This window comes from Rhododendron vialii, chromosome 1a (genome assembly GCF_030253575.1).
Source record: "Rhododendron vialii isolate Sample 1 chromosome 1a, ASM3025357v1".
In the NCBI taxonomy this organism is placed as follows: domain Eukaryota; kingdom Viridiplantae; phylum Streptophyta; class Magnoliopsida; order Ericales; family Ericaceae; genus Rhododendron; species Rhododendron vialii.
The window spans coordinates 2,396,506-2,412,628 of record NC_080557.1 but is presented as its reverse complement, the minus strand read 5'-3'; the positions used below and the strand labels follow the sequence as shown (position 1 = coordinate 2,412,628).

Here is a 16,123-nt window from a genome sequence, read left to right as displayed (position 1 = left end):
GGATTGTGTTCTGGGCCATTTTATTAAATTGTGACTGGTATTTGGAGCTAGAATTCCAATTTCCATATCACAAACTTGAAAATAGATAGGAAAATCGTGATTCATATGACTTTCAAGTTGAGGATACCCGACCTTTGAAGTGCGTTGATTGTCCACTATTTAAGTTGTTTGGTACACTTATGTTTCCTGTTTTATGTTTTTTTATTTTTACAAATTTTCCAAAATAATAATGAAAATATGTTTGGTGAACTACTTCCATAATCCATTTTGTAAACAACTTTCCGTATGTTTTTTTTTTTTTTGATCCGCAACTTTCCGTATGTTGAAAATGTGAGAAAGTATCAAAATCTGACTTTCACTTCTTTTAAAATAAAAAAAATCGTCTGCCAAAAATCCCAAAGTCTTCTGCTTGCACCAAGGCTTCTCCTTATCTCATCCCAAACATTTCGGTTTCCTTTACGTTGGTGACTGCTTTTGGCCATATGGAAGCTTTGACACCTCTCTATGGCATTATAATCCTATGTACTCTATACCACATATACCACTTGGGAACATCTTCCCCCTTCTGTCTCTCATATCGTTTGGGACTTAGTGGAGAAATTTTTGTCTGAGACAATTTTAGGAAAAGTAAAAATTGGTTTGATAAATGGTTCTTTTTTTTTTTTATAAAAAAAACAGGTTCACACAAACATGTTTTTACCTTCACTTTTATTTAAGCCAAATATAGCCATTGCTTTCGTGAGTAGGAAGAAACAATGATCAAATTGGCTTATTTTTTCTCTGGCCGTGAGCTAAAAAAAATAGGAACAAACAATGATCACATTGGCCATTGTAAAGCAATTCGATTGTTGTTTTTTTTAGTATCAAAGCCGTTGAGTTTTATGTTTTTGTCTGGGACTATGTACATTACAATTTTTTTTTTCATGCAAATCATCTGTTGTTTTTTTTTCTACCTTACAATTGTACCCTCATATGATGGCAAAAGTTAAAGTGAAATTTTATTCTACAAACAACGAATTGTCTTTGTCCGTAGGGGTCATGGCGAATCCAAGTTGGGGGAACTATGGAAGTCCAGACGACATTGCAAGGGGGGCGTTCGACTTTGGTAATTTTAAGAGGTTATTGGAAACTGGAGTTTACCCGGAAAATTATCTCATCTTTAACTCTGGGAACGGAGGGAATGAGCTTCCCAACTTTAATTATCCAAGAGCGCATCAACAATCGAACGAGATATACCAAAATAGCGAGGGCTTTGGAAACATGCCATGGGTGAACAGGTTTGCCACTACCGGGCAAGGTGATGCAGGACCGAGTGACAATGGTCCACGTGTTCAACAAATAGTGGAGGAGTACAATTCTTTGCCTCACTTGTATGCCAATTCTGACTTCCGGCAAAGTCACAACGGTACATGCCATGGAACTGAGGCCCAGGCCGGATATGACAATTGGGAGTGGATGAACAACAACAATGGAACTTCCGGTTCAAGTACGAATGTGTTTGACGAAGACGCTGACTCTGAGTATTCAATCCCGGCCGACGAGTTTTATGCCGAAATTGCAGAGGACGAATTGTTGGTTGACATGTTGACCATAGCGTTGTTGCATGCCATACAAATCCTACGTAGGCCGCAGAGCCTACCATTCCACACATGCCCCTTGTCAGGTAAAGCTTATTTGCATGAACTAATGACTAGTCGTGATGAGAGATTTCAACTTGAGCTTTGCATGCCCAAAGACACTTTTGCAAAAATAGTCCAAGAACTTCAAGGAATGTATGGTTGGAGTTCTTCTCGAATGAAAAATGATGGAGTTGATTGCTTCGAGAGTTTTGCAATGTTCATGCATCTATTGAGGGGTCACTCAAACCGGAGAACACGGGAGAGGTTTCAGCACTCGGGGGATACTGTGAGCAGACATGTGCATAAGATATTGGCGTGCATGAGGAGAGGTTTCACTGCTGATAAGTTAAAGCCAACGCGACATCAACATGAGACTCACGAGTACTTAGATAGACGCGACTTCTATAAACCATTCAAGGTGAGTTATATTTCGTGTTGGATTGTGTTTGGGTAATGTTAAGGATACTGTGTGTCTTTCCACCAAAATGAGGGTTAGTAAATCGATAATATGTTTTGTTATTGGTGCAGGGAAATTGTATTGGTGCTATAGATGGGACCCATGTTATGATACGATGCAAGAAGAAGGAAGATGAGAAGAGGTTCTTTTCACAGAAGGGTTATGCCACCCAAAATATAATGGCCGTATGTGATTTTGACCTTACTTTCGTGTTTACATCAGCTGGATGGGAGGGGATCTATCATGATTATAGCATATTCAAGCGGTGTGTCTTGAATCCAAGATATCGTTTCCCTAAACCAGAACCATGTAATAATTTAGTGCAAATTTACGCAGTATAGGAGTTTTGTATGATTTGTTTTAAATATATTACATTGGCCCTCCATTTTGTAAAACGGTGCGTGTACGAATTGCACAGGAAAATACTACCTAGTGGATGCTGGTTATCCCAACAGGCCGGGCTTTCTTGCTCCATACAAAGGGTTTAGGTACCACCAGGCTGAATTTAGAAGGGGCCAGCGACAACCTCGCGATGATAGAGAGCACTTCAATAGGGCACACTCATCGCTGAGGAGTATCATTGAAAGGACATTTGGCGTTTGGAAAAATAGGTTTGGTTTCTTGGCCCTCATGCCGTGGTATGAAATGTCAACTCAGGTGGACCTTGTGTTGGCGTCGATGGCAATTCATAATTACATCCATAGGTGTTACCCAAATTATGCAACCTAGAGGGGGGGTGAATAGGATTGCTAGTAATAATTACCAATAAAAATTTATCTCTAACAATATATGCAAACAATAAGTATGCAATCAAAATAGAGAGATAGAGAGATAGAACCCGTTTATAGTGGTTCGGTCCGGATTTGTCCACGGTCCGGCCCTACTCCACTTCTCCTCAAGCAATTACTTGAAGGTTAGACTAATCTTTAAAAGATTACAACTTGTAAGTCTTGCGGGTGCTTACAAGAACCGAATGCCTCTAGCTTTCCCGAGGAGCTAGCACAACCGCAAGAATTTTCTCCGAAAACTTCTCAAAAACAATAACACCCAAATTCCAACCCGAATTTGGTCTTCTAAGCTTTCAAGTGTTTGACTCAAACACTCACTTAGGAAATACAAGTATGTGAAGAAGGTATGAAAATTATCGCTCACGACTTGTACAAATTTTCTCTCAAGAATAATATGAAAGTGGAAGAACAATGAGAATTTTTGGCTTTGATCTTTTGAGAATTTTCTCTTGCAATAATATGGAATGTTGTAGCTTGTGTGTGTACTCATTAATGAGTTCTTGATGCCTTATATAGCCATCCATATGCTTCCTAGCCGTTGGAAACTAGCCGTTGGAACTAGCCGTTGGAAACTAGCCGTTGGAAACTAGCCGTTTGAAACTAGCCGTTGGAAACTAGCCGTTGGAAACTAGCCGTTTGAAACTAGCCGTTTGATAGAGTGGTCATCCGGGTGGTCGTCCGGTTGTCACAGCTTTCTGTTCAGACAGCCGGCTTGTCAGCCGGTTCGTCAACCTGTGGCTCACAATTTCATCTAAATAAACCGTTAAAGCATGTATTGAGCTCAATAAAGTCTTTGTAAATATAAATCATGAATCCAAGAGACTTTAAGCTATATTTCAAGGTCACGAAAATATTTAATTCGGGAATCGACTTTTCGATAATTTTGTATTTGCCGAATAAAAATATCATTGAATTAATCATCAAAATAATTAATAGAGATGCATATAAATTTTCACAAATTATAATGCATACATTTTTCAACAATCTCCCCCTTTTTGATGATGACACAAAATGATAGTTTTTATTCAAGTAGGAGTTATGCCAATCTCCCCCTTAATACATGCACCAAAGCAGTTATCTACGATCAACGAGTAATAGCAATAATCATCAGATCATAGCAAGCAATTTTTTAAATTTGCCCAAAATGGCAAGATAGATCAATTAAAACTTGGCTTTTTCTCCCCCTGTGACATCATAAAAAAAAAACTAAAAAGAGAAAAACAATAGGGCCATGGTTCCAGCACCATGCCGCTCTTGCCCTGTAGCACTCTATCTTCGTACATTGAGAGCTTGGCGTCCTTGATTTTCGTATTCTCGAATAATGGCTGCTACAACGGCAGCTATAATGCCAATCCAATACCACAGAGTATCCACATTTACATTCCATCCGAACCATGGTGGTATTCTCATGGTAAGTAACGCACACAGCAGAATGAAGATAAAGAGTTGCATCCAAATGGTTTGGATAAACAACCTGAACTCTGCTCGTTCGGCATCTCTTTCGTAAAACTCAAACGGTAACCCTTGCGGTATGTTTGCCATTGCTCGATTTGGAAGGATAGAGATTTGGAGAGATTTAGGCCGAGAGAGAAGGAGAGATAGATAGATGAGGAGATAGAGATTGTGTTGTTGAATTTATAGAGTATGAGATTGCCGAATTGTTTGAAATGCTGCGCCGAATTGTTTGAAATGGTGCGCCGAATTGATTGAATTGCTGCGCCGAAAGAGAGATAATAGGGGATGCGGCACCGAATAGAGATAGGATAGGGGATGCGGCGCCGAATAGGACAAGAATAGGGGTGGCGCTGAAAAGAACAAGAATAGGGGAAGAAAATTGTGTTCGGGTGTTTATTGTTGTGTCCCCTTAATACATGCTCCCCCTAAAAGAGAGCTTTTTAAAGAATGCGAGGGGTATTACCGAGAATGATTATCCCTGCAAGCTTAGAGACAAGAAATTCATATCGGCGAAGTATATAAGAGACAATTTAAGCACTAAGCCATGAAGTTCATACAAACTAAGTGTAACAGACTTAATAAATCAGAGTTAGCAACGCAAAAGCTTGAATAAGTCTCAATCCTCACGGTTGTCCGGTTGGACATCCGCTTGGACATCCGACTGACTGTCACGACCCTGACCCGCCCCTTGAGGTCTTAATCATGACAAATGCCAGTGATTTCTAGCAGAGGGCTCCCAAAAGACAGATTTCCAAAACCCACGAAATTATCAGCATATAACAGATTTGTTCAAGACTCAAAAAAAATGATCAAACTTGATTCTTGTACATCTAACCAACACTTAAACACGTAAAGAAGGTAGGAGATCCCTACCTCGAGGGTTAGAAGCAAGCCCGAACATGGAGGAAACCTCAAAGTGCTCCGATCATGATTCTTCTTCGATCAATAGGAAGATCTCGTCGCGTAGAACAACTTTAGTACTTGGGATTTTTCCGAAATCTCATTCTAAGGCGATGAAATCGAAGAGAGAAGTTTGGACGAGAGGTGAGAAAGAGAGAGAGTCGGTCGAGGGAGTAGAGAGAGAGAAACGTGTGTGTGTCTGCCCGGAAAAGAAAAGAAATATATGTGGGGGAGAATTATCCCCTACACACACCTTCACTTATACACCCATGCATAGTACACTTGCATCCCGAACTTCTAAATTCTAGCACATTCGACATCCGAACTCATTCTCCATTTTATATCACAACTCATGCCTTAATAAAACATAAAGAATTATGGAAATAAAATACGGGTCTCTACACTGACAAATGCAGGTTAAGTCCAGAAAGCGTTTAAGAGGAGTAGCATTAAAGACCATAAAACTGTTTTTCTGCATACCAAACACAGGAAAATGAATCATATGATAAAATGTTTGGAGGGTGATTTCTTTATCAAGATCATTTGTACTCTCCATCAAGTATGATATTTACGAATTCAATCAACTCAACATTGAATCCAAAAAAAAAAAAACTTTTGACATCAAGAACACAACTTTTTCATAAATGATTAGACATGCCGAGTTCTCGTCGAATGAAACAAAATTGTTCTTCACCAAGGGGTTTTGTGAAAATGTCCGCCAATTGCTTGTCGGTACTAATAAAGTTAAGTTCAATATCCCCTTTTTGAACATGATCTCTTATAAAATGATGTCTAATCTCAATATGTTTTGTTCGAGAATGTTGAATTGGATTCTTGGTTAAGCTAATTGCACTAGTATTATCACATTTAATAGGAATATGATCATATTGCAAATTGAAATCCTCCATTTGTTGTTTGATCCACAATATTTGGGCACAACAACTTCCGGCCGCTACATATTCCGCCTCGGCGGTAGATAGAGCTACGGAATTTTGTTTCTTGCTATGCCAAGACACTAGAGAGTGCCCTAGAAATTGGCAAGTCCCACTTGTACTTTTACGATCAACTTTGAAACCTCCAAAATCCGCATCCGAATAACCAATTAAATCAAATGCAACTCCACGTGGATAAAACAATCCTAAGTCATGAGAACCGGCAACATATTTAAAAATACGTTTAATAGCTTTTAAATGCGATTCTTTAGGACATGATTGAAATCTAGCACACATGCAAACACTAAACATTATATCCGGTCTACTTGCAGTGAGATAAAGTAATGAGCCGATCATACCTCGATACATCTTTTCATTGACGGCCTTACCATTCTCATCTTTGTCTAGTTTAGTTGATGTGCTCATTGGTGTGCTCATTGGCTTTGATCCTTCCATGCCAAACTTCTTAATAAGTTCTTTCGCATACTTGGCTTGGTTGATTAGGATCCCCTCATTAGTTTGCTTGATTTGAAGTCCGAGGAAGAAGTTAAGCTCCCCCATCATACTCATTTCAAATTCACCTTGCATACACTTAGCAAACTCTTTGCACATATTATCATTAGTGGCACCAAAGACAATATCATCAACATATATTTGAATAATGAGCATATCTTTACCTTTGGCTTTAATGAAAAGAGTAGTATCAATTTTTCCACGAGTAAAGCCATTGTCAAGCAAGAATGAACTAAGTCTATCATACCATGCACGTGGTGCTTGCTTCAAACCATATAGAGCTTTTGAGAGTTTAAAAACATGATCGGGGTATACATGATCTTCAAAGCCGGGAGGTTGTTTGACATAAACTTCCTCATTTATGAACCCATTCAAAAATGCACTTTTCACATCCATTTGATAAAGCTTGAAATTTTTGAAAGATGCAAAGGCAAGCAATATGCGAATAGCCTCTAATCTAGCTACCGGTGCAAAAGTTTCTTCAAAATCAATACCTTCTTCTTGATTATAACCTTGAGCAACAAGTCTAGCTTTATTCCTAACAATATTTCCGGATTCATCTAGCTTGTTACGAAAAACCCATTTAGTACCTATAATAGTGTGATCAAGAGGCTTAGGTACTAATGCCCAAACTTTATTCCTTTCAAATTGATTTAACTCATCTTGCATGGCCAAAATCCAATTTTCATCATCTTGAGCTTCCGGAAAGTTTTTAGGCTCAATTTGAGAAACAAAAGCTTGATTTTCACAAAAATTTCTATGAGACGAGCGAGTGGTTACCCCTTTCGAAACTTCTCCAAGAATCAAGTCCTTTGGATGGTTTTGCACGAATCTCCAATCCTTGGAAAGATCTTGGTTGTCTCCCATGGCATCTTGAGGTTGATTAATAACTTCATCTTCTTTGATTTGAGAGCTTTCTACTTGAGTATCACCATCAACTTTTTCTTGAATTTTCAAGTCATGAATCTCATGTGTAATTTCTAAGTCATCATTATCAACAACATCCTTAGTAGCACAAGGATTAGATTCATCAAAGGAAACGTGAATAGATTCTTCAACAAGATTAGTGCGCTTATTATAAATTCTATATGCTTTGCTAGTAAGAGAGTAACCAATAAAGATGCCTTCATCCGATTTTGAATCAAATTTACCCAAGTTATCTTTTCCATTGTTTAATACATAACATTTACAACCGAAGGCATGAAAGTAATTAATGTTGGGTATTCTACCATTCCAAAGCTCATAAGGAGTTTTCTTGAGGATAGGCCTAATTAAAACTCGATTCAAAATATAGCATGAGGTATTAACGGCTTCCGCCCAAAAATATTTTGGCAAAGAGTTTTCACAAAGCATAGTGCGGGCCATTTCTTCCAGAGTACGATTTTTTCTCTCTACTACTCCATTTTGTTGAGGAGTACGAGGTACGGAAAAGTTATGACCAATACCATGTTCATCACAAAACTTTTCATATAAAGAATTGTCAAGTTCTTTTCCATGATCCGTACGAATGTTAGAAATAACAAAGCCTTTTTCATTTTGAACTCTTCTACAAAGTTTAGTGAAATTAGGATAAGCCTCATTCTTATGAGCTAGGAACATCACCCATGTATATCTAGAGAAATCATCAACAACAACAAGACAATAATAGTTTCCACAAAGACTTGGAGAGCGAGTTGGTCCAAACAAATCCATATGAAGTAATTGCAAAGGTCTAGTAGTTGAAACAACATTTTTGGACTTAAAAGAAACCTTGGTTTGTTTTCCTTGTTGGCAAGGACCACAAAGTCTATCTTTTTCAAATTTGATTTTAGGAAGACCTTTTACCAAATTTTTTCTAGAGAGTTTTGAAATAGCATCCATACTTGCATGTCCTAGGCGCCTATGCCAAAGCCAACTATTTTCACTCAAAGCGGAAAAACATTTTATATCACAATTACTTAAATCATTGAGATTAAAAACATATACATTTTCAAGTCTTTGTCCAACGAAGAGTGTCTTGTTGCTTTTGACATTTTCAATGATACATTTGGATTTTTCAAAGATAACACGATTTCCTCTATCACATAATTGACTTATGCTAAGAAGATTGTGTTTTAAACCACTAACAAGTAAAACATCTTCAATAATAGGAGAATTACCTATATCACCGATTCCTATGATTTTGCCTTTGTTGTTGTCTCCAAATGTGACATGTCCACCATCTTTAGGCGAAAGAGAATTGAAAGCCCTCTTGTCACCGGTCATGTGTCTTGAACATCCACTATCAAGGTACCAACTTCCTTCCTTGAGAGAACTTTTGAAGCATACCTACAATAGCACATCAATTCTTGACTTTTGGTACCCAAATCATCTTGGGTCCTTGAAGGTTAGCATTGATACGGTTCTTAGGAACCCAAACCTTTTTTGCATTAGAAGATGAGTATCCTTTCATAGGACATGTAGGAGAAATATGACCAATTTTACCACAATAATGACATGTCAATTTAGAATGGTTAGAAGGAGGAACATCTTTTCCAAAAAGATTTTTGTGTTGAGTGGGATTATAACCAATTCCGGCCTTGTGAAAAGAAACCATTTGTTTTCCAAGAAGAATGTCTAAACTTTCTTTTCCATTAGTGAGTTTTGAAAGAGAATTAGTTAAATCGTCAATTTGTTTTTCTAAAGATTCGTTTTTGGAAGTATCCTTCAAATACTCTTTTTCTTTTGCCAAAGAGGTTCTTAAACTTTCATTTTCTTCCTCCAAAATATCTTTCTCTTCAATTAAATCATCCATTTCTAGTGAGAGATCTTTAGCAACCTTTTTAAGAAATTTGTTTTTAGAAACAACTTTTTCAAATTCTACTTTCAACTCTTTATAGGCAATAAACAATTCATCAAAGGAATAGGATGAGTCGAGATCTACCTCGTTTTCTTCGATGGCCATGAAACACAAGTTAGCGACCTCTTGTTGCTCATCGTCCTCATCGGAGCTACTATCGTCACTATTGTCCCATGTGGCCATCATAGCTCTCCTTTTGTCCTTCTTTGAATATTTTTTGGCATATGGACATTCACTTTTGATGTGGCCGGGCTTCTTGCACTCGTAGCAAATGATTGGATCCTTTTTGCTACTTTCTTCTTTGCCTCCATCTTTTCTTGAAAATCCTCTACCTTTGCGAGATGCTCTATTTTTGAGGAGTTTCTTGAACGTTTTTGTGATGAGCGCCATTTCATCATCCTCACTTTCGTTGCTTGAATCCTCCTTGCTTTTTGATTTGCTTGTTGTACTTTTGAAGGCAAGATCCTTAACTTTCTTCTCTTTTTCACCCTTGAGGTTGTGATGCATTTCCTCCGTCATGAGAGATCCCATGAGCTTGTCCATCGTGTATGTTGAGAAATCTTTGGATTGTAGGATGATGGAGGTGGTAGTGTCCCAATTGGTTGGCATGGAACGGAGCACCTTCCTTGTCATTTCGGATTGACTGTAAATCTTTCCAAGAGCTTTTAAACCGTTAGTAATACTAGCAAATCTAGCAAACATTTGAGATATAGATTCATCCGGTTTCATTTTGAAGAGCTCATAGCTATGCACAAGAATATCAATTTTGGACTCCTTAACTTGACTATCTCCTTCATGTGACATTTCTAACTTATCCCATATTTCTTTAGCCGATTCACATGCGGAGACACAATCATATTCATTGGGAGTAATAGCACAAAAAAGAAGGTTCATAGCTCTATAGTTCTTTTCTATTGAAGCCTTTTCCAAATGACTCCACTCATAATCTGGTTTAGGCATAGTCTCTTCTCCAACTTTCTTAGTAGGAATAATGGGACCATTTTTGATAATTTTCCATAGATCATAATCCGTGGATTGAATAAAGATCATCATTCTATTTTTCCAATGAGAGTAATTTTCTCCGGTGAACAAGGGAGGTCTATTGGACGATTGACCTTCGATACAAGAAACATTACTAGTGGTTGCCATGGATCTTAACTCTTAGATGGTTAAATCTACAAACAAGAGCCGAGGCTCTGATACCAATTGTTACCCAAATTATGCAACCTAGAGGGGGGGTGAATAGGATTGCTAGTAATAATTACCAATAAAAATTTATCTCTAACAATATATGCAAACAATAAGTATGCAATCAAAATAGAGAGATAGAGAGATAGAACCCGTTTATAGTGGTTCGGTCCGGATTTGTCCACGGTCCGGCCCTACTCCACTTCTCCTCAAGCAATTACTTGAAGGTTAGACTAATCTTTAAAAGATTACAACTTGTAAGTCTTGCGGGTGCTTACAAGAACCGAATGCCTCTAGCTTTCCCGAGGAGCTAGCACAACCGCAAGAATTTTCTCCGAAAACTTCTCAAAAACAATAACACCCAAATTCCAACCCGAATTTGGTCTTCTAAGCTTTCAAGTGTTTGACTCAAACACTCACTTAGGAAATACAAGTATGTGAAGAAGGTATGAAAATTATCGCTCACGACTTGTACAAATTTTCTCTCAAGAATAATATGAAAGTGGAAGAACAATGAGAATTTTTGGCTTTGATCTTTTGAGAATTTTCTCTTGCAATAATATGGAATGTTGTAGCTTGTGTGTGTACTCATTAATGAGTTCTTGATGCCTTATATAGCCATCCATATGCTTCCTAGCCGTTGGAAACTAGCCGTTGGAACTAGCCGTTGGAAACTAGCCGTTGGAAACTAGCCGTTTGAAACTAGCCGTTGGAAACTAGCCGTTGGAAACTAGCCGTTTGAAACTAGCCGTTTGATAGAGTGGTCATCCGGGTGGTCGTCCGGTTGTCACAGCTTTCTGTTCAGACAGCCGGCTTGTCAGCCGGTTCGTCAACCTGTGGCTCACAATTTCATCTAAATAAACCGTTAAAGCATGTATTGAGCTCAATAAAGTCTTTGTAAATATAAATCATGAATCCAAGAGACTTTAAGCTATATTTCAAGGTCACGAAAATATTTAATTCGGGAATCGACTTTTCGATAATTTTGTATTTGCCGAATAAAAATATCATTGAATTAATCATCAAAATAATTAATAGAGATGCATATAAATTTTCACAAATTATAATGCATACATTTTTCAACAATAGGGATAGAGAACCTGATAACTTCTTCGCTCCTGTAAGCTCGGCGTATGAGTACGCGTTTGAGGACTTGCCAGATGAGGACCCGGAGTTGGAGGACAGATTGGACGACAGGGACGACATTGTTGACGAAGATCATGTTCCAGAAATGAATGACGTGAGGAATGATATTAGAAATGATATTAGAAAAGCACTGTGTACACTACGAAGACGTGGTAATAGAGCTGCATAACCAACATTGCGTACGGACGTGGCAAAATGTGAGTGGCAATAAACTTGTACTTGGCCTTAGGTTGATTTGCTGAAACGTTAATGTGTGTATGAAAATTGGTATGGTGTATGCGGCAATTGGGGAGTGGCGTCGGTGGGCTTGTTTTGTTTTATTTTTTCGCGGGATTGGTGGGTTTCCCGTTGTCTGTAACATGGAAAAATTCAATTGTATTCCAATTATTGTGTAAGGGCATTATAGCCTTCGTGTTGGTATGAGAAGGACTAAAAACTGTCAAAACCCTTCAACATCATTTTCCATTTTCTCTTAATTCTCGTTTGTTGACATAATAATCTTTCTATGTTTGTTCTATTTTATTTATTTAGCACCAATTATTTACGTGTTTCGATTTTCAATTTGGTTGAATCGGTGCAGAGATCTTATTTTCTAATCATATCATCTTTAATGGTCATAATAAATTTTTGACTCTAAGGCTTTTTAACGACCACCCTAAGGCTCCTTATTTAGTATCCTTCAATCTTTTACGGGTGCAAATTGAAAGGCATTAGAGCTAAAAATTCATTCCGACCATTAACGATGAAATGATCACAAAAATAATATTTATTAATAACTAAAAGAGAAAAAAGATAAAAATTAAATACAACAGAAATCAGGAAATTTGGGGTAATCCAATTTGTGGGGCGGGGGTATTTTTGGAACAACGGGGTGGGGTCTGGAGAGGTTGTGTGTGTCAGAAGTGGCAATAAGCCAATAAGCCATTTGTTTTGGCGGGAAAGCTAGGTGGGTTTCTTTGGTCGAACAAGGCCTAAATGTATACATATTGTATTTCATTGAGTCTTCGTTCACAAACAGATGTCAATCTTCTGCAAATGCCTTAAATTTTCAGGTATGCAAATGCTCAAGTTTTATCCAAATTGTATACAATTCAAATTATGCTTTCGATTTCATCATTTAATGTTACCTAATGTAATTCAGGATGATTTTCTTTGTCGGTGCTTGGTTTTTTTGGCAACTCACCAAAACTACTCATTTGTCCCGTTTTGTTTGCTCTCTATAGAAAATCGTGACATTTTAACCTCAAAAATAAATTACTTCCCAAGATAATTTTTTTCGATTTTTTTGCACTGATCTGCATTCAAGCAAGTATTGCTGAAAACACCTTATTTGTTTGGTTAAAAGACACGACTTTACATAACAAGAAAATAGAATGGATCGGAGGAAGTATCATTATCCCTTTCTTTAGATGTACCTCTATGGAGTATCTTGAGTGTTTTGTGGTCGGTTCTCTCAGAACGGAGCCTGATTGGGATTTCAAAAGGTTTTATACTTGAAGTTGTTCTAGTGCCATGTCATTTGAGAAGGTTTTAACTGTATAGTTTTTTGGCATAAAAAAGAACTTCATTGATAACCATACAGTTAAAACATATCGTATGTGTTTTAGCCGTATAGTTAAAAACTGTGTAGTTCGTTAAAAAATGCTGGGCACCCATCAAGATTATCTCAACTTTTTGAAGCATTGCATGATATACATATGTTTTTGTATTCTAAAAGTCAAATAAGAAATCGTATTCTTTATTCATATTTCATAGCGACGAGAAAACCTTCCTTATTTTGGTCGTCGTCGTGAGACACATTACTTTTCCATCGGTGCACACCATCTTAGTTATTGCTAGTATCCACATACGCACACAATGACTGTGTTAGTGTGTTGTATGCGATATGTCTTTTGGTTATGCAATCTTTGTAGTTATTGCAAGCTGAACCATGTGCATACAGTTGAGTAACTTTTGTTCAATTTGGAGTTAATGATTAATGACTTGAAGAAGCAGTTGTTCGAAGTCAGTAAGAGAAACACCATAGTATGCTGAACCACCTAGCCACTTGAAGATGCAGTTGTTCGAAGAAAGATGCTCCGATATCCTTACTCTATTGATCATTTCAAGTGTAATTTGGATGGCATAAGAAGGCTAATGATCTATCATGGTAATTGGAGAAGATAATCCCATCCGGTTGGTGTGTATGAGTGGGATTGGGTTTGACATGGGGTCTGTGTGTGGGGTTTGGGCAGCTTGGGTGTGTAAGGTCTGATTCCTCTCTGTTTCTAGTCAAAGGTGGTTCCATATTTTTCATTTGCTTTTGAGTGGGGAGAGGGTAGTTTTCATACGGTGTGTGTTTGGAGTCTGGCTCTACTCTTTAAGATCAAGTTTGTGTCGTGTGTGAGTATGTTTGTGTAGTCCTAAAATCTGTGAGTCTGGGTTAGGCCTTTTGAGGTGTGCGGCGTGTGCCTTGTTTCGGCTAGTTACATGTTTCTCTAGTCCAAGCAAGTGCTGATGATGATGTGAAGATTGTTTAATCAATGTAATCCGTTTTTGCCGCCACCTTGGCCAGGTCTATGATTATGTTTGATATGCACAAAGTCTGCCTCAGATTGCCTATTTGGTTTGTTTCCGCTGCTGATATGGAGAATTCTTGTGCTAGTTTCTGCTGCTGTTTTAATTGTGCTGTTTCAAGGAGATCATGAAACGAGGGATACTTTTTGGAGATTTTGCATTGGCTTCTAACTACTCTTGGCTACCACCTAGGCCATGTCTAGATGTCTGATTGGTTATGCTCAAGGTCTGTTGTCTAGTGCTTGAAGGGCTTACTGTTGCTTGCTCCTGCTGCAGTTTTGTGGTGCCGATTCTTGAAGAGGTGATTGACCATGTGGGACCAAATCCCTTCAGGAGTAGCTTGATTTCCTTAGCTTAGCTCTATAGTCTAATAAGGCCTATCTTTAGCCAACTGTTTGGCTCTTTGTTTTTGGATTGATTTGGTAGCTTCAGCTAGTGCTAGTCCTGTCCTACTACTTCATTTACTTTCTTTTTCACCTCTTCCAACTTTTTGTTGGAAGTTTCTTTTGTTATGGTCCAACACTTTGCTCTAGCCTCTATGTATCAATATCATGAAGCGAGTGTTTTTCCTTTTCTCGATGTACCCTTATTGAGGTTTAATAAATATCTTTTTGCAGATCAAAAAAAAAAACTCTTGGGGCTGATCCTCCTTCTGTTTCTATGGGTGTTGTCACTGCTGTTGTCCTTGCTCATGAACTAATTTGGCCAGATTTTTCTAATGCTACTGTGATACGTTCTGAGGTTGAATGCTGGTTCTTTAGCAGCAGTTGAATGTTGGTGCTGTAGCTGCTGTTTGTGAGGTGGCTTGCATGGATTGGGTCTGATATAGATACATCAGTTGCTGCGGCTGCAATTTAGGGACTATATTATCTTTTTCCATTGTCTGGCTATGTATTCAAACCGGAAATGCCGGGGAAACACCTCTCGGCCACTCCCCAGATGCTCCTCGATCTCTCACAAGCAGTGGGCTCCACACATCTGCGGGCTCCACTACTTGTAAGAGAGGAGTGTCTAGGGAATGGCCTTGAGGCGTGTCGGTAGCATGATATTCAAAGTGTGGGTAAGGTGTGTACTTTTGTATGTTTACCATTCTTCTCTGCTTGGCTCCTTGCCAACTGGTCGGTGCTCCCTCCCGTCCCCCGGGTTTGAAGTGGCATATGGTTGTCGAGTGGTTCACCGGGCGTCAACTTTGTTGGGACGCTACCTCTCATAGTGATGCTTCTTGCTTTTTTTCTTTAATCTTTGTGAATTGTTTCCAAAGATTAATTAATTCCTCTTTTTTGCTGTTTTAAAAAATAATTTGTACAAACAAAGGCAATGCTCGGGGGTTTGCATCTTTGCCTTTGTTATCAATTCGTGAGGGAGGCTGTGACCACTTTTGTAAACTTTGCTAGGGATGTTAGTGCAAATTTTGAGAATTTTTTTTTAATTGAGTTGAACGTTTTGAATAAGAGACAGGGGAATGATTTTCACGCTCCAAAAAAAGCCTAAAGTGCTCCACCTTTTGTCTTCATTAGACAAACTTCCTGCATTTTTTTAGTTTTTCGTCAAATTTTTGTGGATTCTTACTTCGTCATGACGAGAGAAATTTAAAAAGTAAAAAATTACGGTCGAAACCCAATTTTTTTGAATAAAGACGAAAATAAGCTAATAATCCTAAATATGAATAAAATTCCAAGAAACTTCAGAGACACAGTTTTTTTTTTTTGAAAGCAAGCAAATCCCATAGATAAATCAAACATTACACATTA

At 38.1% G+C, this 16,123-nt stretch overlaps 1 protein-coding gene across 1 annotated transcript; it reads left to right on the top strand.

The window, feature by feature from the left end:
• Positions 1-314: 314 nt before the first annotated feature.
• Positions 315-12,247, top strand: LOC131303005 (uncharacterized). Its single transcript, XM_058329799.1, has 4 exons — positions 315-2,037; positions 2,148-2,385; positions 2,495-2,780; positions 11,760-12,247. Coding segments are annotated over exons 1-3 (1,305 nt in total). The 5' UTR covers positions 315-972; the 3' UTR covers positions 2,497-2,780; positions 11,760-12,247.
• Positions 12,248-16,123: the final 3,876 nt, after the last annotated feature.

Excerpts from the sequence above, each read along its gene's own strand:
- LOC131303005 (XM_058329799.1), top strand. The coding sequence starts at position 973 with ATGATGGCAAAAGTTAAAGTGAAATTTTATTCTACAAACAACGAATTG. Across the intron at positions 2,038-2,147 it reads ACTTCTATAAACCATTCAAG|GGAAATTGTATTGGTGCTAT; the intron begins GTGAGTTATATT and ends TTATTGGTGCAG.